A 25,809-nucleotide genomic window follows, 5' to 3' on the forward strand; every position below is an offset into this window, starting at 1 on the left:
GGAAAACATAAATCGAAGGAACATCGACTTGATAATAAAGTAGTACTTTCTCACAGTTACGGCCGCACTTGTCGTCTGTCTCCCACTAATGCCGGCGTATAATCGCTATCGCGCTCACCTATCACAGTTTTCAGCATGCTTCATGCAGGGATCGACTACATCTACACTGCGGATCGAAAAATTCTTATAAAAATGTTCCACGGCGTTTTCCGCGTTACCACTTCATGATTAGACACTCTGACCGGTAAGCTTTCCATTGCACTAAAAAAAAATGGGTACCATGAAAATTGATTGTCAGTCCCTTTAAGTTCGACCAACGTATCACTCAGCCAGTCCGTGAGTCTATTCCTCGATAAAATAAACCTGACTACTCTCTTTTCGTCATCTGCTTACCAACCTAATGTATCTCTGGCCGGTCTCACAAGAAGTTTCCGTATCCTTGCGATGTAGGCTAAACGAGAGTTAAATCTGTTGTCAGCTTGTATTTCAAAGATGGTACACTCTAATTTTGTTCTTAACTTCCATAGTTCTTTTCTGTTGCGCTTCAAAAGTTATTAATGTGCGCTTTAACTGAGAATATCCGATGTTGTAATGCCTAATTATTCAATATGCAGTGCATGTGTCGGCTCATATCTATTTATATATCGCAATGAAAGGAGAATATGTCCTTAGGTTTCTTTGCTAGTCTAACATAGAAAAATTTCCTATAGTTGATATTCTTTCCCAACCAACTGCAACAGTCGCTCACCGTATGTAGCGGCGAATTAAACACGCCGTGAAATTCGCAGCGCACTACATTGGAATACATCAGAGAGTTTTGTGCGAAAAGGCGAACTGTTAAGTTGCGCGATACCTTATCTGCAACGTAATTATTGTGCCCCTAAAATAGAACAAGGGGAAAGCACAAAGCTACGCGGAACACCTGACATTATGATTAGACTCCGCAATTTTGCACTCTTGATGTCGACAAACTGCATTCTGTTAGAGACGTATGATTTAATCCATTTGACTATGCAGTCCTGTCAAAGCCGAGATCCGCAAATTTTTCTATCAGCTCATCATGTACCATCTGATACAGAAGATCGCTGGCCAACGCGGTCACAGAAGTAGAAAACGAGCAGCATATTATAGTGGTGCTGCTATTATCAGCGCTGGATTGATTTCGAGATAGAGATAAAAGTGAAACCTTCTATACGCATAAATCAGACCGTGTGCTTGCGAGCGCACCGTTTTAAAACGTATTTATGCGCATTGTAACGGCAGGCTACTTGACCTACGGGATATTGTGCAAGCTTGTTATTTAGAGCTGCTGAATCGAAAGCGCTGCAGCACATGCAAAACAAAAGTGCGACAAAGGCAAATTTCGGAAAGAACACGAAATTTCATGCAGTCCTTAAAAATGAAACCATTATAACGGATACAATGTGTCAGGGACTTCCATTGGCCAGGAAAGGAAACGCGGCTCGTATCAAACGCAAACGCCGTAATTATTTGAGAACTTCGAACACACACACACACACACACACACACACACACACACACACACACACACACACACACACACACACACACACACACACACACACACACACACACACACACACACACACACACACACACACACACACACATGCACACGCACACGCACACGCACACACGCACATGCACACGCACACGCACACACACACACGCGCACGCACGCACGCACGCGCACGCACGCACACGCACACACGCACACACGCGCGCGTGGATAGATAGATAGATAGATAGATAGATAGATAGATAGATAGATAGATAGATAGATAGATAGATAGATAGATAGATCAGTTTTCTCATCAGTTGCGTTGGTTATGAAAGGAGCCTGTCTGACGTAACTCATCTCTTACGTCTTACCTCTGTCTTAGGAGACTCAAGTTTGAGCACAGTCAAGCTAGGATGGGAGTAGTGATGTTTTCCAAATCCTATAGGACAAGTCCAGAGAGTTTGACAGGTGGACTCTCGTCTTCGTAATGGAAGTCACCTTATACACGCGATGCGGCTCGTGCATGCTGGCTTCCCGTGCACACCCCTTTCACATGCGCATACTTTAAATATAGGTACAGTTGCTTTTCTGTTTTAAATTGATCTCTGGCGTTTCGCTCTCTTTTGCTTGATCACGTACCGGTATAATGGGCCTATCGATCATCATACAAAATCGAAGCACTTAAATTGGCGCCGCGCAAGACGGAGCTGTTGGCACCGCGTGATGAAGCCATGGTGCGTAACGGTAGGCGTCTGTGGCTACGGTATTACATTTTGCATCGCCTCGACTCGGTTGTCTGCCGTCTCTATTACTGCTGTCCCTTCACTTTTCTTTTTTTATCTTCGTGACAAAATTGATCTCTTCTCGTCTATTGGGCGGTTAGCTCATTTAGGCAGTCCGTTAAACTTTCACTGGCTGTGGCAGAATTTGTGCGTCAGAATAAAGCGTCCAGCTGTTATTACTGCATATTCTTAATTGTATCTTATACAGCCAGCTCTGATGCCCAGCAGTAATGAGTGTTTTTGTTTTCGTTACACTGCCGTACCCTGCAGTTTCCCCCCTTTATAATGTACTACGAGAGGAACGGCAAAACCCGTATCTACGGATCGTCGGCCTCGGTCATGGACAATGTTACGGCCTCCCTAAATATCAGGTGAGTTCGTCGACAGCTTGCTCGAATCAGTTGGCCTCAGCAACAGGAGCCTGCTTGTCAATACTCCAAGAACGGCAGTGTTAACGCATCGCAGCAGACAACGAGCAGATGAGCGGCTAAGCTACTTTAAGCCTGGAGTACATGGAGCGAACTTCGCAGAAGAGAAGAAGAAGCGGCGGTTTATGACGATCAACGTTGCGCTGCATGAGGCGAAAAAAAAAAAAGAAAAAAAGCGGGCGCCGCCGTGCATTCGCCGCGTCGCTGTCAGTGTGAACCGAAAGGGTACAAGTATTTTGGTATCAGAGTTCAGAGATAGAAGAACATACGGTACTCGAATGTCCGGCCCATCGCAACGAGGGATTTTGTTTTGAGCGTCAAATGGACACGATTATTCACGCTCCACTAACGTCACGTGGCATGTTAGGTCCTATGTTTTGCCCTTCAAAAAAGAGACGGTCCTCGGATTTGTTGCTCCGATACCTCTCCGAAGTTGGCCTTCTTGGAAAGCTTTAAAGAAAGTCCACTTTATTATATCGAAAAGTTTGAATTTTTAGTCATTTTCTCACCGATAAATATCATTACTAGGTTTACTAGGCTCATTTTATATTGATTGTCATTCGCTTTTTTTCCCACTCTACTCTCCAATATCTTAATCCCCCTCCCACTCCGCATGCAGAGTAGCATGTGGCGGCAAAAATATTTGCCTTCCAATAAAGTGCTTCTCACTCTCTCCCTGGTATCAACACAATGTACAAAGCAACTAAATTGAAAAAAAAAAATCTGTTACCCTGACAATCCAGCTAGTGTTGTCGCTTTCAGCAAATATATCGAATGATAGTAATAAAGTTTATGACGCCGTCATCGCCGAAAAAGTACGTGAAATCTGAAGAGATTCCACCACGCATTCACGTGGGAGGCGGATGCTGTACCAGTGCGCTAAACGCAACCACGAGGCAGCTGAGGATTTATCACGTTGTTGGACACGTTTAATAGCCGTGCTAACACCTTCGACTTGCTAAGATGTCTTTCCACATTCATTTTAAGCGACTTATGCCCACAGCTAGCCTCTGAGACATAACCGAGACTTGTTGTTGCTGCTAAAAGTGCATTTCTTTTCACCCGCCGTGGTTGCTCAGTGGCTATGGTGTTGGGCTGCTGAGCACGAGGTCGCGGGATCGAATCTCGGCCACGGCGGCCGCATTTCGATGGGGGCGAAATGCGAAAACACCCGTGTGCTTAGATTTAGGTGCACGTTAAAGAACCCCAGGTGGTCAAAATTTCCGGAGTCCTCCACTACGGCGTGCCTCATAATCAGAAAGTGGTTTTGGCACGTAAAACCCCAAATATTATTATATTATTATGCATTTCTTTGCAGAACTTCGAAGGCTTGCTGTGCTAACATTGACCGTCGAAGACAAATACGGCATCATAAATTGCGTGAATATGTGCTTCGAGACATAAGTGCATGATCTGTGACTGCCTGTTGGCTGTCTATATAGTGTTCAACTTACATGCGTAACATGGCTGCGTCTGTTTTTTTACACGTTCAAGAAAGCAGGATGCATGATATCGCGTCGCTGGACGTTCTAGCTGCTGTAGCACACCACCTATCCTCACGTTTTAAAAGCGAAGCCTCTTTTTAACGCGATAGCGTTAAGGAGCTCGTGTCGCAGAAAAGCCGGTGTCGTCGGCGTCGGCGTCGGTGTCGGCGTCCGCGGCGTTGGCCGTGAGCGATAAATCACGGCAGGCACTTCATAAATAAAAAGCAACTTCCAAGATGGGCTGGGTGGGAATCGAACCAGGGTCTCCGGAGTGTGAGACGGAGACGTTACCACTGAGCCACGAGTTCGATGCTTCAAAGCGGTACAAAAGCGCCTCTAGTGAACGCGGTGTTACCTTAGAAGGCTCAGGCGTGCGTCGCTTGCTGAGGCGCGCATTTCGTTGTCGCGCCGAACGCTGCGTTGCTTGACGCTCACCGCGTCCGATGCGGGGCGCGTTGTCGCTGCGCCGTAGCCCAATACCCCTTGGCGGGTCGACGGGAACGCTGTCGCGTTCCACTCTTGAAGGCGAAGCTTAAGCGTCCTCCAATTTTTGCGAACCTCGCCTGGGTGACGGACACGAAAAATCCCGACCAACTAGAGGCTAACAGCTTCGCTGTAAAAGGGGAGAGAAGAAAGAAAAAAACGTATGTAGGTGCGTTGCAGTACGCGTATTTAGGCGGTAGTGATGAATTTCTGCTCATCTTTTCGTCTCACTCTACAACTTGTCCAACAGTACAAGCAGGAGGACCAGATGCCAAGGCGGGGTGCCAGAAGCAAACCTGCGGGCGCACAGGCTCATGTTTGTCGCCGCGTGCTGAACGCTTCCGGCGTCAAACAAGACACGCACGACACGCTATTCTCGACACGCATGGTGGATGCACGGCCGCCATTATCCGCCATACTGGCTTTCTAATTGGATTTCGAGAGATCTCGTCTGTTGGAAAATTTGTGCCGGCCGGGGAGCGCAAGTTTTGCAAAACTCAATTTTGCGTTTTCGTGAAAGTGACTAAACGTGACGCGCAGAGCTGCAAGTTAGTTCGAATAAAACTTCTCCTTAGCAGCTGTACAGCGATGTTAGCGCTAAAAAAAAAAAATAAATAAAGTGAACGGGAGCGTGCACAAGCCCACGCATCTGCAATTTCGTGAATTATGTTGTGGTGGTTCAAGATAGCTGCCATGTCAGCTTGCGGATTGGCTGAAGGAATACCCCGTGAGGAGCGTCACAGGAAGGGCTGTTTCGTAAACGACAATTCGACGATGCGTCAAGTTATTTGTACTTCTAGTACACTTTAGTGAAGCGGCGCTGGGACGCCATCGCAGAGATTTTCGGCCATAATTTGTGCTGCGACCAGCCACGCGAATTATGCTAATGAGTGGTCATATGCAATGACGGCAGAGATTTGTGTGTGCCGTCGAATTTTCCCCGTCGGTTGGGGCCATGAAACACTTTTGCTCATAATTCATGCTCATAGCTATTGCATCGCTTTCATGCGAGGTTGGCATTTGTGTTCTGGGCCATTATTTTTTTTTAAACGCGTTTGTTTGAAATAATATTGGTTGGACGTTACGAACCTTCTGCGACTTTTTGCCCTTTTCACTGCTGCGTTCGTATTGTAATCAAGATTAATGACTTTTCAGGTTATCGGAGGTTACTACAACGGCGAATTTTTAATTTATAAAAAGAAATGTACGCAAGGAGGCGCCTCAAAGTTTCCTCACGCCGTTGTCCGCAACAAGTCGTACCAAAAATCAATGTGACGTCGTCACCATCTTGTATGTCGTCAATAGTAATATAGAAGATAGAAAATCATATATCATCATCAAAGTAGTAAATAATATACAACGTTAATTAGTAGTAATTGTGGGTAATTGTTCTGAATTAAAGTGAAATAAAATGAATTAGAGTGAAGTAAACGGAATTAAGTTTAGAAAAAGTTAGAGTAAGGTGACTTAAGGTGGAGTAAATTGAATTAAGGTGAAGTTAAGTGAATGAAGGTGAATTAAATTGGAATAAAGTGGATGAAGGTAGATTAAGGTTGGCACATGTTAGAGCAAGGTGGATTAAAGTGGTTTCAACGTTGGTACAAATTATAGTAAGATGGAATAAAGTGTAGTAAGGTGAATTAAAGTCGATTAAGAAGGTTGGCACAAATTAGAGCAAGGGGGATTAAGGTAGAGTTACGAAGGACACGTGACAATGTATGATGCTACGTGTCGTACATGGACGTAACCAATTAATTGGAGAAGTCATCATGCTTTCGCATTCAAATCACGTAAGGATACTTAAGTGGCTGTCAATATTTTAGTAAAGTAAGTGTGACTGCGAGCGATCTTTACAAGCCTCCATCGAATCTGTCCTTTGTGCAACGGGCAATTTCATAACGTAGACGCAAGACGTCTTATGAAATGGGGAAATGTTTATTTCGCTCTATGCAATTGCTCGTTCCGGGCTTTTTGTGCGTTCATCCAATGTTGTGGCACCAGGCAAGCAGCAGTAGTTCCCGTACAATGCTCCACCGGACGGAATCAGCTCAAAAAAAAAAAAAAAAGAAAAAGTAAATTACAAGTATGCGTCGTTTTGGTATTTAGACCTTATAGGAAAACTGTGTGCAGAAGCGAAACGAGCGAAAGTGGTGAGTGGGTGACATTACAAACAAAAGCCATTGGCTTTTATCAACATGGCGTAGAATATCGCCGACTCATCCCGAAAAATACTGTGCATAAGATATGACGAAAGCATCTCATTTCCAAGCATTCCATGGCCTTACTTCCTGCACCTTAAGAGCACAGATACGTGGGCAACTGCACGTTTTCGACACAACTTGTGTCACAGAGTGCATGCCCGCGCTCCTCTCAAGATGGCCGCCATTGCCGCAGCAGCAGCAACGCCGCTTGAACGGCGATGGGGAAGCGAGCTTCCCATTGTCCCGAGCTCGCCAGACCGGTTTGGTCACGTGCGTCGCCTGAGCGCGGCGGAGGGACGAGGCGGCTTGGCGAGCGGCAGAGCGGTTTTGGAAGACGGAGCAGCGTGGCCGTGCACCGGGAGACAGCTGAAGATGTGGTCGGCAGGCTGAGACCTCCAGGCCGAAGTCTTCGCCGTTCGATCGACAGACGGTGCAAGTCCGTCAGGATCTTCGGCAGCGAGGTACCAGCAGCCCGACGCTCTTCAGACCGGGATCTCGGCAAGCACGCCACAGTTAAGCCTCGTGTTCCAGCCCGCTCTCAAAACTTTCCGCCGGACTGTGTTTTTTTAATCGCGTTTAATCTTTCGTTTAATTATCCATCGAGTGTTGTTTCTTATATGTCCTGTTAGTGTAGTGTTCGCCCTAATTATTGTCGCGTGTATTTTTCATTTTTGTCGCGTATTTTGTTTGTTATTTCGCGAGTGTTAATAGCTCCCACGTGGTGGGCTTAGTGTCGTGCGAGTGGCGTCAGGGCGTGCGTTGTGTGACCCGCACGCCTTCCGCGAACTAGGCCCCCTGCTGGTAATTTGTATGTTCTTTTTTCGAGTATGTCTCGCGCATGATTTTGTTTTATTAAATTGAGTGTGTGTGTTTTACGTCGCCTCCCGTCTCATGCCTCTGGTTCACGGTCGATCAGGCGTGGACCTTATCGCCGGTCAGCAGTCGAACCCTCACTAAACGCACGCGGGGTGGGTTTGTTGTCGCCCCATCCCCTCCTGTTCGGAGAGTGCGAATTACCCCACCATCAATCCTTGACAACTGGCGTCCGCGACAGGACTCGCTGACCGCGATCTTCCGTGTCCACGAGGCATAGCGGGCGGAACAGACGCGTATCGCCGCGAGCGGGAGAAGGCCGAGATATGGCTGAGGGACCGCTCGATGAATTGGAGCGCATCGTGGCCGTCGGGATGCAGATGGGCCTCGAGGGGCCACAGCTCCGGGAATTTTTGCGCGACATGCGCTCCAAAGAGGAGGCGGATCGTCGAGAACACAGGAAAGCGCGAGAGCTGCGACAACGCGAGGCGGAGGAGTGCGATGCGGCACGGTCTTCCCAGCGCGTCCTCGAGTTAGAGAGGGAAATTGCGCTGTTGCGCGCGAGGGAGGGCCGTGTCGAGAACATTCGTAACACAGAGTGCCTGCCGGGCTCGACCGCCGCCGCTGACCAACCTGAGCCCTCTGGAGTGAGCCTTGCTCAGGGTTGTACCCAGCCCGAATCCTGCCTCGTGCCTCAGCCCTTGGATGCCGGGGCCTTCGAAGCGAACGAGAGGCCGGTACTTCGAGAATCAGGAGGTGTGGCGGGTAACGATGGTCAGAAGCCGGCCACGAAAAACGTCAGCCGCCGCGCAGGCAAATTGTGCCATCGCAGGCCGAGAGAGGCGGCGAAGTGTGTGGCGCGGCGGAGGCTGGCGGGTTACCGCACACCGCGGAGGTACCAGGTACGGACCGCTGGCAGAGTGCAGACGGTGAGGAAGAGGCCGCGCGAAACGACACAGAGGTCGCAACGGCGGAGGCGTCGACAGAGCTGGGCACTCGCGGGGCATCTCTCGTCGCGGCGAAGGAGGGCGCGAGCGATATATTCGCTGCGGCAGGTGCCGCTAAGCCGCGCACTTCGTGACACCCGGTTGGTCAGGCGCTGCGCGTGGGTGAGGACGGGGCAAGGTTCAGGGTACCCCAATCACCGAGCCAAAAACAGGCAACCGGGGCCCGAGGTGATATGTCGCGGTGGAGCGGCTAGTGCGTCTCCCCACCTATGTGTCGGGAAAGCTCGGGGGACGGCAGGAATGCGACCCCAGCGAGTACGACTGAAAAGAAGCAGGTATTGAGAAGGGAAGACGGCACGGCATTGATAATTTAGTTTTGTTAATAGTGCCTCGCTACATTTTTTTTGTTTCACTGCGTTTGTTGTTTGGTTTTCCTGCGCTTCAATACACTGATCTCTGATTTGTTTGTTTTCTTTTGTGGGTGTGTAATACGTGTTGCCTGTAAAGTGCGCGTACCGGCTCTGCCGTGGGTTGCGCCAGTCACAGGGCCCAAGGGGACAATACCGTATCGCATGTATTTTGGAGCTGGGGATTTTCGGGACCATTATTTTATCACAAGTTTTCTGTTCTTTTGCGTTTGAGCTGGGCTGTGGACTGCACTGACTGGCCGAGAGCGAGGCGGCGATATGCGCGCACAAGTGCCTTTGCGGAGGACTTCCCAAACCGTGACCCACACGACGACGTGATTGTGCGCGTGACCTTTGAATGCGTGGGGAGTGCGGTGTCCTTAAGGTGCGCGTGCATGACTATGTGTTAGTTTTGAATGTTATTAGAATAACATTCTTGTCGTCGGGGTGGTGTCACAGAGTGCATGCCCGCGCCCCTCTCGAGTGGGCCGACATTGCCACCGCAGCCGCAACGCTGCTGGCACGGCGATGAGGGAGAGCGCTCCCCATTGTCCCCGAACCCGCCCGACGGGTTGATCACGCGGGTCGCCGGAGCGCGGCGGAGGGACGAGGCGGCTCGGCGAGCCGGCAGAGCAGCTTGGAGGACGAAGGAGTGGGGTCGTGCACCGGGGAACAGCTGAAGATGTGGTCGGCAGGCTGAGATCTCCAGGCCGAAGTCTTCGCCGGTCGAGCGACAGACGGTGCAAGTTCGTCAGGATCTTCGGCAGCGAGGTTGCAGCAGCCCGACGCTCTTCAGATCGGGACCTCGGCAAGCACGCCCCAGATAAGCCTCGTGTTCCGGGCCGCTCTCAGAACTTTCCGCCGGACTCTCTTTCTAATCGCGTTCAATCTTTCCTTTTTTTATCCATCGCGTGTTGTTTCTTATATGTCCTGGTAGTTTAGTGTTTGCCCTATTTATTGTCGCGCGTATTTTGTATTTGTGTCGCGTATTTTATTGTATTTCGCGAGTGTTAATGATTACCACGTGGTGGGCTTAGTGTCGCGCGAGTGGCGTCAGGGCGTGTGCTGTGTGACCCGCACGCCTTCCGCGAGCTAGGACCCACTACTGGAAGTTTGCATGTTTGTTTTCCATTATGTCTCGGGCATGATTTTATTGTATTAAATTGAGTGTGGGTGTTGTACGACGTCGCCTCCCGTCTCATGCCTCTGGTTCACGGTCGATCAGGCGTGGACCTTATCGCCGGTCAGCAGTCGAACCTTCAATAACGCACGCGGGGTGGGTTTGTTGTCGCCCCATCCCCTCCTGTTCGGAGAGTGCGAATTATCTCCCCACCAATCTTTGACAACTTGACGTCAGCCAACGCGTGGTACTCTACGTGCACAGAGGTGGCCACAAAACCATGCTAGACGCTCGCAGAATGCCACGTACTCGCATTCAAGACAAATGCAAGTGTGCGAAGCCTGTTTTGGGTCGTTCAGAGGACGGAAATTTTTAGTTACACGTTCCTGGTTTTTGAGCTCCTCGGCGCTATCTTTCGCGCGTTCTGCATGCGTAAGCAACACACTTCCATCTTATCACTATTGGCAATCGCTCGTCGCGTTTTCGACAAGCGTGAGTACCGAAAGAAGGTATTTGTCGTTGCGTGGCCATAAAAAGCACCACAAACTTGTCCCAGTAAGATTCAGTACATGCCAAACTGACTGCGTCACAACGCCGAGCTGTTTTTCGCCAATTGCGGCACCTGTGCCGTAAACCTAAATTGCTTGAATTTCAGCGCAGACAGTCAAACAAAATTTCTAATCTTGCCGTATAGTCCAATAGCGCAGTGGTACCGCGTCGAAGTGCAGAAGGAACGCAGTAACACGCTGAGAACCCAAGAAACCAGAGCTACATGAAAAAAAAAACCCCGCCGTGGTTGCTCAGTGGCTATGGGGTTGGGCTGCTGAGCACGAGGTAGCGGGATCGAATCCCGGCCACGGCGGCCGCATTTCGATGGGGGCGAAATGCGAAAACCCCCGTGTGCTTAGATTTATGTGCACGTTAAAGAACCCCAGGTGGTCAAAATTTCCGGAGTCCTCCGCTACGGCGTGCCTCATAATCAGAAAGTGGTTTTGGCACGTAAAGCCCCAAATATGATTATTATTACATGAAAAAGAAAAAGACAGGCGGGTCGCCGAACAGGCGAACGCTCAAATGCGCAGCGTGTGATTGGCTTGCCATTGGCTTGTCGTTAGGTAACGCAAGAAAACTAAATCGCAAAGTATCAGTTCATTTATACGCAAAACTTTAGCGGGAGTTTCAGCGGGAATGAATAAACAGATAAATAAAACATTGCTAACTTCATTTCACATTTTTTTTTCTGATGCTCGCGTCAGCTAACGGAAGCATGGTACTAATACTAGCCTAGCGTGACGTGTTTCCTGTTGCCAGTTTTCGCCGAGTGTCCGCTCTTGTAGAATTTTTTCCTATATGTGCGGCCGTTACAAACACCGGCGTCGTGGCAGATTTTACCGTTCTTCCAGTCTCTACATGAGTGACGCGGCATTAAAAAAAATTGTTTCACTTGAAACCCGGACGTGACCGTATGAACTAGTTGCAGCTAGCTTCGCTGGCAATCAGAACAACTGACAGCGAACCTCAAACGTTGTGACAAAGTGTACAATACATGCTTGATACCTTCAGCTACGACATCGTGAAGCCTGAAGACATGTTGTGGGGTTCCAAGAGTCCGGAAGGGGTGTACTCAGGCATGCTGAGGGATGTGGTTCTAAATGTAAGTAATTGAGGCTTTTATTGCCACCTCGTTGCCACATGACTCAGCTTTGCAGATCAATTATATAAATGGGCTCTCTTTCAGAGAGCGAACATCGGATTTGGCCCATTCAGTATGGAAGACTTCTTTTTCGGAGGCGATCTTCTCGTCTCAGACATATTCGAGTATCCTGAAATAGGAATCACCAGCGGAGTTAAAGATATTGTCACTGGAAACTTCGGCATTCTCAGCGCATTTGATTTAACCGTGAGTGGGCTTTGCCTCTCGTGCAAGTCCTTATACAGTTATCTGCATGAAACAAACATCCTGAATGACCCCGTTTTAACCTTTACGCACTTAGCTGTTCACCACGTTAAACTTTGCGTTTGCCTTTAGCATTTAAAAAGTGCGTTACATTTGTGTGACTGTGTCCATAGCTGTAATATCGACAATGCGCTAACCGCGGTTTATTGCAAGGCTAAATACATGGTGAACAAGGCTATATATATCGAATGATCGAATGATGTTCACAAATTTCACAAGCCCGATGGGTCTGTTACAGACGTGGGTCTGCCTTTTGATCTCGATGATTGCCCTAAGCCTCACAATTCCTGCGCTGACGCACACATCTGCCAAGGCCGACGGCGAGACTCGAAAGCAAGCGGGCAAGGTTGCTTCCATCTTCTGGGCTTTGATCAGCAGCCTCTTGGGACAAGGTAGGTGGCCCGTTTTTGCTTGTATTGTTACGGCACACGGTAGCGTATCGCATCGCTGTCATACGGTTGTTGCGACTCTACGTCCGAGCGGCCATTACAGTTCCGTGACTGATTATGTGCCAGGTGCCGTGCGATCGAGGGGTCCGGGGCGACGTGCAAGAGACGAGAAAAAGGGTTTATTTACAAATTTACATGATGAGATTTAACATGAACTTGCACGACTTCGAGTAGTAGTACAAGGACGAGTAGGGGAAAAAAAAAGAGTAGTGGCTATTCCGTATATTCATTCAGTGTCGCGCAGGCTTAAAAAGTTGCAAGTAGATATGACGTTAATGTTGCTTTCACTGCTCCCAGTAAGCTATAGGTAAGATATGCGCTGCAGTACAGGGAAAAAAGGAGCGGGTAAAAGGCAAAAAACGAACAGATAGATGTCCAGTGAAGCACAATAAGAACAACAGTTTTAATGACTGTCGTATGGGTGTGGTTTATAAAATTCCCCTTGGCTGTGGCCAGTTCTACGTAGGGCAAACGGGACGGTGTATCAATCAGAGGCTAATGGAACATAAAAGGTCGTTAACCGGTGGATCGCCTTCTAATCTTTCGCTACATTGCCGAGATTGTAACTGCACGCCAGAGTTAGATGAATGCGCGATATTGTACAGGCACAAGAATGAAGATACGCGTCTTATGGTAGAGGCATGGCATATCTATAATGGGGGAAGTGCGTGCGTGAGTTAGCCTTCGATTACTTTACATAAGGAAGAGATTAAGTGCCTTAACAGTTATCTCTCACGTAGACCGGCCCTTGTACCCTACTGACACGTGGTGTTACCATTCCTGAGCATGCGCAGATGAGTTCTGTGTCTTCTTTCTTTTTTTCGCCTCAGTGCTCCCTTCAGTTGATAGTCGGCGTTCGTGTTGTCCACTTCTCTACTCTTGTGTCCTGTCTGCACGCCTCACTTCTTTTTTGCATAATGAATCCTTACCAACAAGCTCAGCTTTCTGTCGTTCTAATACGAGTAGGAGCACACGCACGAGTCGGAGCCCCCGTACGACTATAGGAGTAGCAGTAAGAGTCGAAGCACTCTCCCACAACACTCCAGATCCACTTTTTATGCAGTTCTTTTTCCCCTTTCTCTCGTCGCGGAAATTCACTGTTCTTATTCTCGCCAAACACTATCGTTGAACCGTTCGCGAAATCCCGCCTATGACGTCGCATCGTCGCCCCGGGCTCCACGTCCAATGTTGCGCGTTCGCACCCGCATACGAGGCAAGCTGTGAAGTTGATGTCGAAGTCGTTCCCACGTAAATCCTCGATGTCGGCTGCTTTGATCAATTAGTGGGCCGTTCGTGACGGTCCTCGCGTCAGGGTCAGGCGCCGGTAGAGTGGTATTCACGGTATGGTTGTTGCTTCCACGAAGGACGGTGGCAGTGGTCGCCTGGACGTGAGCGCCTTTGTTTGCGTGTCACCGTTTATGTCGGGTCCAGTCACGTCCTAGGCGGGCGCTCATCTCGCCCATCAGCTTTGGTTACGCTGATTTAGTAGCCGTGAAGGCCCTTTCATCGTGAAGGTCCTTTCATAGCTGGACGCTTGCCGGTGAAGCATTAATTGTCTAGGAGCGATGCCGGGTAAACAATGCTAAAGGTCAATCGTAACAGTATGCAACAGGCCGATCAAGATTGCTTCGCACGACCTGAGACTCAACGATTCCATGATATTTTCGCTCCGTCCTCCACCAGAGGAACACACACTTGCTCGATCACTCACGCGCACATACGTATCCACTATTGTGGGCCAAGTGTATTTTACCTCCATGAAATTATTACTTGCTATGAAATTATCTCCATGGAAAAATGACACTGTCCAGATAGCTAATAAGAAAATTAACTATACACTTTTTAATTATTCACATTAGGGCGCATGTTGCAATTCCGAAATTAATGCCGAGTAGTAATCTAATCACGTCTGCTTAGCAGAAATTCTAATATAGCACAACTTTCGACATATCCGTCCCCAAATTTGTCAAAATATACATTGATGTTTAAGTTAAGATTGTCCCGAACTGCTAGAGCGGTCTTACTGGAAACTCTTGACTAGAATGCTAACAAACCAATGTATAGTAGGGCAGTTTAAGGAGTGATGTATTGAAAGTACCCTTTGGACTTCTGATAAGAAGACGTGACGTCATTATAGCTTTGTTTCAATATCTCAATCGCAAGATGTGCTGTAGAGTTCCCATTTAAAAAGTTGATTAATGAATATTTTTAATCAGCCACCTGGACATTGGGATTGCTTATCCAGGGAATTTTCGTTCTTCCAGAAATACACCTGCAAATGCGGCACAGCGTTATCGCAGGCGTCTTTTTTAAAATCTGTTCCAACTATTTAAAAAAAGTACATTCCACCAGAACCCATCTCACCGTTACTGTTGACTTTAAGACGGTTAGTATTCAAGCAATGTAGCGACGCACCGTATTGCTGAAGACGCCTTTATCGACAATCTGCCGTGATCATTATGAGATTTCCATTGCTTCGCGTTCGTTGCCAATTGCACATATGAGGGGTCTGTGGATGGCGAAGTATAGCACGCAATTAAGTGCTTTAAAATTGGCAAGTCCCTAATGAACACATGGCCCATGACCCTCCTGTTCGTGCTATGGGTACAAAGTCAGTTTGCACACCGAACGCCTCTTTTATAAACTCCGGAAACCAGGCAGTCACTGGTCTGGATATATCGACATTGAAGTACTTTGTTATATTCATTGGCATCTTCTACTGGCATCGTTTCCGTTCTTCTAGCTCGGGAGCTGATAAAGCCCTCCAAAGTGGCATGTCCTATACTGCAAGGGAGGCGCTGTAACCGGTTATATCCTCCTCCTCCTCCTCCTCCTCCTCCTCCTCCTCCTCCTCCTATTTTTTATGTCCACTGCAGGACGAAAGCCTTCCCCCAGCGATCTACAATTACCCCCGTTTTGCGCTAGCTGATTCCAACTTGCGCCTGCAAATTTTCTAATTTCAGCATCCCACATAATTTTTGCCGTCCTCGACTGCGCTTCCCTTCCCTTGGCACCCGCTCTATAACTCTAATTGTCCACCGGTTATCTGCCCTGCTATTACATGGCCTGCTCAGCACCATTTTTTTTTTCGCTTAATTTCAACTAGAATATCGGCTATCCTCGTTTGCTCGCTGATCCACACTTGAAAATAATTGCGTGGATATATATATATATATATATATATATATATATATATATATATATATATATATATATATATATATATATATATATATATATATATATATGGTGATTGACATCGTCGCGGGAAGCGGGAGCAAGGTGCAGCTGTTGTATCTTGTATTGGCCGAGCTTGTGCCTACGCCATTGTTTCGCGAGCGATAGAGAGATTTCAGGAGCGACATAGAATACCAGCAGCACGCCAAAATGGGAGAAGTTGAAGAATGTTAATCGCGTTAAAAGAAAATAGTCGGAATTGTAATGCTTGGGGTCAGCCATGAAATACATGGTAGCTGGCCCATGCCGTCGTCCAACTCATCCACGCTGAGGACGTTGTTGAAGGGAGAGACTTGTTCTCATCGAGAACGAGAAATATGGGATTTATTTACAGCATCTAAATGAGAACGTTACAGTTCATCAGTCTAGCATGACTGAAAAAGAATGCACACTCAGCAGCCGCGCAACAGCTGCTTATAAACACTCTGCCCTCCCTAGATCCCTAGTGGAGGGAAAAACGGCCGTTCAACCTGCTACCAATCCGGAGCGTTCAAAGTCATCATAGCCGACCCGCCTTTGAGGGGGAGGGTTCGCGCACTCACTTCTGTACAGGTTGCACTGACCACACCAAGGTGAGAGGGTTCTTGCAGACACGGTGCTGCCCCGAGCAGGCGCCTTTTGATCGCAGAGTTGACCCCGCAGACAGTGGCCGCCGTGTCTGTCCATTGACTGACGACTTCTAAGCTGCGTGAGATGGCACCGCAAAATATCCTCCCGGAGCTCCCCTGCTCCAAACAGACTGGGACGGTGTCGCCGTACACACTAACAATACTTGCTCCGCCGACTGCGTAGACATCTCGGCGCCATTCCGTTGGGGACGCGGCGCATTGTCCTCCTTACAAAACGAGTCGCCGCCGCAGCCATGCTGGCGCCGATGTCCTATTGACTCGGCGCATCGTTGTTTTCACAAGCGAGTCGCCGCAGTAGACATGGTGGCGCCGTTCGGTTGGGGACTGTCACTTTCCCCGGAGATCGCCAGCCTCCGCAGGTCGGACGTAACAGCATGTACTCCCTAGCGCCTTGCCCAGACTGGAAATAAATTCCGCAATGAATGCAAAGCGATCATTGATCAGTGAATGTTCCGGCACATGCCTTTTACTTTCGCCATGATGCCCGGGCGTATGCCCATTCGTGGTCCTTGAGAATGCACGAGCTAATAATCATTATTATCATCATCATTATTTAAAGGACCTAGTCTGGCGGCATTGGTCTCTTTCCAACGACCGGCTCAAGAGCAGCGCACACATATCCGCACTGATTGCCCAGAAAAGTCTGCCGGCAACTGTGAGAAAGGTGCCGTTTTAAGCGGAGGCCAGTCCGTTGAAATAAGACAAACCATGTGGGGCTGAAACTATAACGCAAATCTAAGCTTCTATAATGTATGAAAAGTGAGAACTTTTTTTGTTTGTTCATTCGGTTTTCTTTTTTATTTTTTATTTTTTGCGTCAATGCACTTTGTGGCTCTGAGAGTTCGATTAGCCGTTAAGGTGGCAGAAATAGAAAAAAAAAGTTACAAAATGGTAAAGCACGATTTCAGTTATTCGGGCATTTTTAGGCTCGGTGACAGGCGAGGACAAGAAATTGGATGCAGACAAGCGCTAATTTTAACCAATGGTTTCATTCGAGACGTATGCATGCATATCACACTCGTGCGGAAGCAAAGGTGTCATGAGCGCCCTACGTATACCATTATATAAAAAAATGTCTAATTTTTTGACAATGCTACAGCAAAGGCGTGTTCCCGCTCACACACTCGGTATGTACGTTCGCACTTTTCGTTGCGTCAATAATGAGGCTAGTAAGTTCATATCTCATTGTCTCAACACATTAAAGCAATTCTGAAAAAAAAAAGCTCACAACCACACGTGCTGCAGTCTTACCAAAAAAGAGAGCGAATCGACGTCAGAATGAAGCGCAACAATACTGCTTGGTTGTGGACGTACATAGCCAGTGCGTCTGAAGAAGAACACGAACATAACTGGTCACGTGATCGCAAGCGAGTTCGATCGAGGAACATTTCAGAAAGGGCGAGAGTGTAACAGCAAACGAAGTACGTATACGGTGTACGAAGCACTTCCTCCGCAAGAAATACGAACATTAATTTAACACCATAGTTCCAGTGCACAGAGGTGCAGAGACCGCGGCAAATGCAGAGGCGTCAGGGGGCACACTGCTTCTGGGCAGTGACGATTGTGATTCCTACAAAGAAAAAAAAAAAAGAAAAGGCACTCGTCGCTTTAGAGATTCGCGGGCCCAGCGTTAATTGTTCAGCTCGCTCCCTCCCCGCACACAGGGCTGTTTATCGGAACGTAGCCTTGCGTCCCATTTCGTTCTTTCCATTTTGCCCGCGTCGCCTGCTGTGCACGTTTCTGGCTTCCTGGCACAGCGTCGGCCCGTAGCCGGAACCCCGCTCACCGCTGACTCGCAGGTACAACTACGTTCGGTGGCCGCCGCAACTCGCGTTACGTGACCGGCGCGTGGCTTTTGGCCAGCCTGGTGATCAGCACGTACTTCACCAGCCTCATCGTGGCCGCCCTAACGGTGCACGCGTCCTTCGCCCGGATCGATTCTGCCGAGGACCTCGTCAAGCATCCCCACCTCACGCCTCTCGTGCCCGACGGAACGCAGGTCGCCACCATCCTGCAGGTTACGGAGGTTATTTTTGGTCTAGTCTGATTGAATCGCGCTCTTTAATATGTGATTTCTTTTTTCGTTTCTGCGCACTAGCCATGCCCAAGGAGGAACGCACAGTCTATATAAGAAAATGACGTACGTAGTCGGTAACACAGCGTAAGAGAGGCTCGCAGTCAGACTCGCATGTCGCAGATGCAAAATAGCAATTGCGAATATGTAGGCATACGAAAACAAGAATTTGAAGTCCTGTACATTGACATGGATTTCAAAGATACAATTTAGGTAAACGAAACAGTATGTGCTTCGGACAGATCATTCCCGCGAGTGAATGCGGATAGAATAATAGAATGCTCGTGCTCGTTAATGTGACTAACGATGATCTAATCATTCATTGTGAGAAGGGCGTAATAAACGTTCGAAAGCACATTGTCGGAAAAAGTCAACCATGCGTTTTAAGCTGCGGCAACTTCAAGCGGATAGAACTCAAGTACAGAAACTGATGCATAATCTTTAAGCTGGATAGAATTCTACGATGAGCTAGTAACTGACTACGAAATCTGGGTGAGCTGTTTCTAGCCGCAGCTCATACCTCCTCCTCGCAGTGACTGAAATTTGGCGTTAATTATAAACAAATAACACTAACCGTTTCGAAAAGAAAGGGAGTGAACATCTATGTGAGAAGAGTGCGAAGGTTGGCCGGAGAACTGTCGTGCCTGGCCTGCTACTCTGCCTTGGACAAATGAATGGGAGGGAAAGAGAAAGAGACAGAATGAGAGAGTGCGCGTATGTAGGTGACAATGATGCAGTGCAGCGAGCTACGTAGTACATGGGATATATCAGTCTGGTGGCCAGTTATTATACATGTCCAGTGCACTGGTACACAACATTAGCGTGGACGCACTTTTAACTAACGAGAGCGAATAAAAAATTAACTGCGCATTTTATTATCTCTGATAATTCAGCATAGCGCGCGCACACACACACAGACACGCTCTCTCTCTCTCTCTCTCTCTCACACACACACACACACACACACACACACACACACACACACACACACACGCACGCAAGCACACAAACACGCTCTCTCTCTCTCTCTCTCTCTCTCTCTCACACACACATACACACACGCACGCACACAAACACGCTCTCTCTCTCTCTATCCCACACACACACACACACACACACACACGCACACAAACACGCTCTCTCTCTCTCTATCTCACACACACACACGCACGCACGCACGCACACAAACACGCTCTCTCTCTCTCTCTCTCTCTCTCTCTCTCTCACGCACGCACATACACACGCACGCACGCACACAAACACGCTCTCTCTCTCTCTCACGCGCGCACGCACACAAACACGCTCTCTCTCTCTCTCTATCACACACACACACACACACACACACACACACACACACACACTTGCTTTTCACTGTTGCACATATGTCAACGCTCAAAACGCCAGGTCCTAGTCCTCCACGAAGCACACGTAAAATGGCGCGTCTGATCACCTCGCCACACGTTCCTTAAGCAGCATAACATGCTCCTACTACCCCATTACTTTCACGGAACTGGTGTGGAGCACTGGCAAGAGAGCCGGGCTATAAATCAAGGAAAGAAAGAAAGAAAGAAAGAAAGAAAGAAAGAAAGAAAGAAAGAAAGAAAGAAAGAAAGAAAGTGGTTTTATTATAGACTATGCCGAATGAAAAAAAAAAGAATGTCTGTGGCAGAGTTACAATCCTTGAATTAGACTGCCCGAAGAGGTGCAAATTATTTACACAATAAATCGAAATGCACTATTGCCTAATTAACAACTTTTCACTAACTACTTTGGCACATATTGCGATTCACGAAATGCAGCCAGTGATTTCGCAAGTGCACACACTTGGAACGAATTCTGAGGACGGCAGCGCTTTTAGGATATGCGCCGTCAAATTTGCGGCAAGAATGCACTGTTGTTTGACTGACTCTTTAAACAAAACGCTGTTTTGTGCATCGAAGCACAAGAACAACAGGAACGTCAATGTTTTTAGGCCTCCACTTTTGAGAATGAATATCTCGAAACCATAATCATCTTCGGAAATCGTTCCACGAGGATACGCCTTGCGAACTTACTGGCTATAATTCGTAAATTGCAATGTCTGTCGTAAAGTATTTGCTTGAAAACTTAATTAGTAAAGAGTGGTTAATTAATCAATTATGCATTTCGATTTCTCGTGAAAGTCCGGCTCCTCCAATAATCCAGCTCAAGAACTAAAATTGTGCTATTTGCCACAGGTATACTTAAAAATATTATGCATAATATTAAAAATGAAGAAGGAGAAGAAGAAAGCCGGAGTAACTTGATCTGGCAGTTGTACTGTTTGAAAAACGGAGACAAGTTTATTTAACGAACGATTGACTACATATGTGAGGTAAAACATAGGGTGTGAGTCCGTCGTAAAACTTTACGGGGTATGAATACTCTGTTTCGAAACTCTGAAACAATTCCTATCTACTGAATATCTTGATTTGAAAATTTGTGCGACGGATCTTTTATGCATTTATTTATGTACCGGTACAAAATATTCAGTCATAATCTTCAACTGGTGCCCAGGGGCGAAAAGGTTGTGTAAGATTTTGTTTCTTTGTTTTTGTAACCGCGGAGCTGTCAAGCTTTTCGTAAGTCCCTTTCGTGCCGACAGAAAACTCGGCCCAGCTGTGCGTCGCCGACCCACGCAACCTCCTAGCATCACACACGTGCGTATACGGCGCAGTCTCGCCGCGGCATGCGTGCGCTTCGCCTTCTCTCTTCCCAGCCGAGGAGAAGCAAGTCCACTTAGCCGTGACGTCACTGATATGCTACAAAGATCCGAGTAGGCGGCGCGCCGACAGACGTGTCGACTCTCTCGTCTACTGAACGCGCGCGCACAGCTACCACGGGTGTTTGGATCGGACCGCTGGTACGATCTGTTGGGAACTCGGCGCTGACGCCCGTGGTTGTACCTGGGTCGCAAGCCCCAAGGGTAGCGTTGGCCTGGCGGCCTGGGGTACAACTGGAAGCATCCGAAGGTCCCGGCAAAGCAAGAGTCGACTGGTAACAACGAAACAACTTGTTTATTTTAACATCGCAAAGAGTTGGCGGTCAGTTTGACCGAAGTAGAGAGACGGGAGAGCACTTCACTCAACAGAAGAAATCGGAGCCCTCCTTTTGGCGTCCGGGGGCAGCTGTTTTTATACTCTCGCAGTTGAGGGCAAGAAGGAACCCCTCAAAAGACGAGCACGTGAATGTACAATGGGCTAATGGTGACGCACACTGTCGTAGCGATGCCGTAGCACCATGACGAGCACGATCTCGTAGCACCCTGTCGAGCACGATCTCGTAGCACCCTGTTGTAGCGCTGCCGGTCGGGCACAATGACTGTAATGAGAGGATGGTCCCTGCTTTGGCATCGCCTGTTTCGGGCACAATGACTGGAATGAGATCCCTGCTTTGGCATCGCCTGTTTCGGGCACAATGACTGGAATGAGATCCCTGCTTTGGCATCGCCTGTTTCGGGCACAATGACTGGAATGCGAGGATGATCCCTAGGCGGTCGCATCGCCGCAGTCGCGCCTGGAAACACCTGGCGATGAGTGTTGCGGCGACGACGATCGGGCCAAAATGTCTGCCGCCCCGCCGCAGTCGCGCCGGCAAAACCACGTGTCGCAGGCGAAACGCAACAGACCGCCCCGCCGGGGGAAGGAGATCCCGATGGACAGGGGACTGCATCCGCTGTCCGGAGGGATGTCGCTCGATGATGCTCATAACCGAAGTCGGGCGTCCCTCGACGTTTCTTGAGCGCAGCGCACAGAGAAGGCCTCGTTCTCTTGTTCAGGTTCGCACGGGACACTGCAAAGTGACTTCGGGAGAGTTCACATTTTTGTTCTCGTTCCCGGCAAGCGTTAGAACTACGCTGAAACTCAACCGCTCAGTCAGCAAGCACGGCACAACCCTCACTAAGCCCTGCCAGGCTCTTTCCCCTTTTTATACCACTGCCTAGTTCCTTACAGTAGTCTAGCATCACTCAGAACGCGTCCACAAATTGAAAAATTGCACTAGAAAGCATATCATCACTTTGAAACACTAAACAAAAGCAATATGTTAAAAAAAATCCTGCCTCAGGAAGAAAAACATCAGTAACAAACAATTTTGAGGCTGATTCCTACGTTAGGGGCTTCGACTTAAGCCATCGGCGTTACCGTTGAGACTCCCCTTTTTGTAACGCACCTCAAAGGAATATTGTTGTAAAGCGAGGCTCCAGCGCAGGAGGCGGCCATTTTTGGGAGAGATGGTCTGCAGCCATTGGAGAGGGCAGTGATCCGTCTCAATGATAAACCTTGAGCCGGCTAGATAGCATGACAATTTCTGAACGGCCCACACGAGACATGCACACTCTTTCTCGGTGGCGCTATACGCCTGCTCACGACTGGTCAGCTTACGACTAGCATACAGGACGGGGTGTTCTACTTCTCCATTTTCCCGTTGGCACAGTACAACGCCCATGCCTCGCTCACTAGCATCGCACTGAACAACGAACCCTTTTGTATAGTCTGGCGATCGTAGCACAGGCTGGTTTGTTAGGGCACTCTTTAGGGCGCTAAAAGCTCTTTCCTTTGTCTCGTCCCAGACGACTGTTTGAGGCTCTGTTTTTCTTAGAGCATCCGTCAGGGGAGCCGCGATATCAGAGTACCTAGGGATGTACCTCTGATAGTAGCCGGCGACACCTAAGAACGACCGAATATCGGTCTTCGTGCGCGGTTGCGGAAAGTCTCGCACAGCGGCCACTTTTATTTCAGAGGGGCGGCGACGACCCTGACCAATCACGTGACCGAGGTAGACAACCTCGGCCTGTGCTAACTGGCACTTAGGAGCCTTGACTGTCAAGCCTGCTTCGCGCAGGCGGGTTAGCACTGCCCGCAAGTGTGTCATATGCTCAGACCAGGATGCGGAGAATATCGCTACGTCGTCTAGATACGGTAAAGCGAATTCTTGCTGTCCCCGCAACACTTTATCCATGAGGCTTGAAAAACAGTATGGCGCGTTCTTCAAACCAAAACTCAACACTTTAGGACGGAATGTTCCCATTGGTGAAATGAACGCCGCATACCTACTAGCCTCTTCTGTAAGAGGAACCTGCCAATAACCCCTGACAAGATCTAGGGTGGAAATAAACTGAGCGCTACTAACTTTCTCAAGGCGCTCCTCGATGTTAGGGATCGGATAAATTTGATCCTTAGTGATGGAATTAAGCCTGCGGTAGTCGACGCAAGGACGAGGTTCCTTGCCCGGTACCTCAACTAAAATCAAAGGGGAGGTATAATCACTCTCACCTGCCTCAATAACACCGAGCTGTAGCATTTTCTTTACCTCAGCCTCCATAATATCGCTCTGGCGGGGTGACACCCGATACGCCTTGGATCGTACTGGCTCTGGGGAGGTAAGTTCTATATCATGAGTAAGTACCGAAGTCCTACCAGGCCTCTCAGAGAACAGACCTTGAAACTCTTGTAATAGCTGGTGTAGTTCGGTTTTCTGCTCGGGCGACAGCGGTGCTTTACTGATAAGGTCACTAATGACTTGACCGGTGTCTTCCCTGTTCGTCACTGAGCCTAATCCTGGAAGCTCGACCGGAAGCTCTTCAGGAACGTTTATCATCATGCACACCACTGCTTCCCTTTGTCTATAAGGTTTGAGCAGATTACAGTGGTAAACTTGCTGTGCTTTCCGCTTTCCTGGCAGACTTACCACGTAGTTAACGTCCGACAGTTTCTGAACAATTCGTGCTGGGCCCTCCCACTGCACGTCTAGTTTGTTGTTTAGCGATGTGCGCAATATCATGACCTCATCGCCAACCTCAAAACGACGGGCCCTGGCTGTCCGATCATGATAAACCTTGGCCCTCTGCTGGGCCTTTGTCATTGCTTCACCTGACAACTCCTGTGCCCTTCTTAAGCGTTCGAGGAGCTTAAGCACGTACTCCACCACGACTGGGTCGTCGCCCCTACCTTCCCATGATTCTCGAAGCATGCGAAGCGGAGATCGAAGCGAGCGACCGTACACCAGTTCAGCTGGCGAAAACCCCGTAGCCGCATGCGGCGCGGTTCTTAACGCAAACATCACCCCAGGCAAACACAGCTCCCAGTCAGTTCGATGTTCAAAACACAACGCTCTCAACACGCGCTTCATGACGGAGTGGAGCTTCTCAACGGAATTCGACTGTGGGTGGTACACTGAGCTGTGTAGCAGCTTTACCCCACACCTTTCGAGAAAAGTTGTCGTCAAAGCGCTAGTAAACACTGTGCCCTGATCTGATTGAATTTCTGCAGGAAAACCAACTCGCGCAAATATGGACAGTAGTGCATTAACTATCTCAACCGAGCTGAGTTCTTTAAGCGGCACTGCTTCAGGGAACTTTGTCGCTGGGCAGATCACAGTCAAAATGTGTCTGTACCCCGTGGCTGTTACCGGCAGAGGTCCCACAGTATCAATAACGAGCCGTCTAAAAGGCTCCGTAATGATAGGTACCAATTTCAACGGCGCCCTCGATTTGTCCCCTGGTTTGCCCACCCGCTGACAAGTGTCACATGTCCTCACGAAATGGTCTGCGTCCCGAAAACACCCTGGCCAATAGTACTCTTGCAAGAGACGGTCCTTAGTTTTCTTAACTCCTAGGTGTCCGGACCACGAACCCCCGTGTGACAAGCGCAACAGATCCTGACGATAGCATTGAGGCACGACCAGCTGATCGAACTCCACTCCTCGGCGGTCTAGATACTTCCGGTACAGGACTCCACCCCTTTCCACAAAACGCGCAGTTTTCCTGGCGATACCTTCTTTGACATTGCAGCGCACGTTTTCCAGGCTGCCATCCTTTTTTTGCTCGGCTATCAAAGCCGTCCGGCTGACTTTTAGCAACCTATCAAGTCCGTCTGACGTAGGCGCGATGAGCAAATCAGTAGATAGCTCTTCTAACTTTCCCGAATCGGGATTTTCCTCTCCAGTATCTGGCGCCTTCAACGCTACAGACTCAATTTTATTCAGTTCGGGCGTGCTCTGAATATCAGCTTGCTGCGCCTCTGACCCTTTTTCGTTGTTTGATAACGTCGGCCCCGCAACTACCGCCTTTGCAGCGAGCTCCCGAACCTTCGACCTGGTTAAGGCCTGAACACTAGCTTCACCAAACAAAAGCCCCTTCTCGCGCAGGAGGTGATCGGACCTGTTTGAAAATAGGTACGGGTACTGGGGTGGCAGCATAGATGACACTGCCGCCTCCGTCTCAAGCGCTCCGAAAGGTCCTTCAATAAGCACTTTTGCT

General features: G+C 48.7%; 1 protein-coding gene across 1 annotated transcript in view; it reads left to right on the forward strand.

The window, feature by feature from the left end:
- The first annotated feature begins 2,581 nt into the window (after window positions 1–2,581).
- LOC142564608 (glutamate receptor ionotropic, kainate 1-like) overlaps window positions 2,582–25,809 on the forward strand; it is a 37,436-nt gene continuing 14,208 nt past the window's right edge. The window contains exons 1-5 of the mRNA XM_075675702.1: window positions 2,582–2,675; window positions 11,751–11,841; window positions 11,926–12,087; window positions 12,383–12,536; window positions 18,259–18,476. Coding sequence (XP_075531817.1) covers window positions 2,590–2,675; window positions 11,751–11,841; window positions 11,926–12,087; window positions 12,383–12,536; window positions 18,259–18,476 — 711 coding nt within the window. The 5' untranslated portion in view covers window positions 2,582–2,589. The remainder of the gene's footprint in view (window positions 2,676–11,750; window positions 11,842–11,925; window positions 12,088–12,382; window positions 12,537–18,258; window positions 18,477–25,809) is intronic.

Source organism: Dermacentor variabilis, chromosome 1, assembly GCF_050947875.1.
Source record: "Dermacentor variabilis isolate Ectoservices chromosome 1, ASM5094787v1, whole genome shotgun sequence".
In the NCBI taxonomy this organism is placed as follows: domain Eukaryota; kingdom Metazoa; phylum Arthropoda; class Arachnida; order Ixodida; family Ixodidae; genus Dermacentor; species Dermacentor variabilis.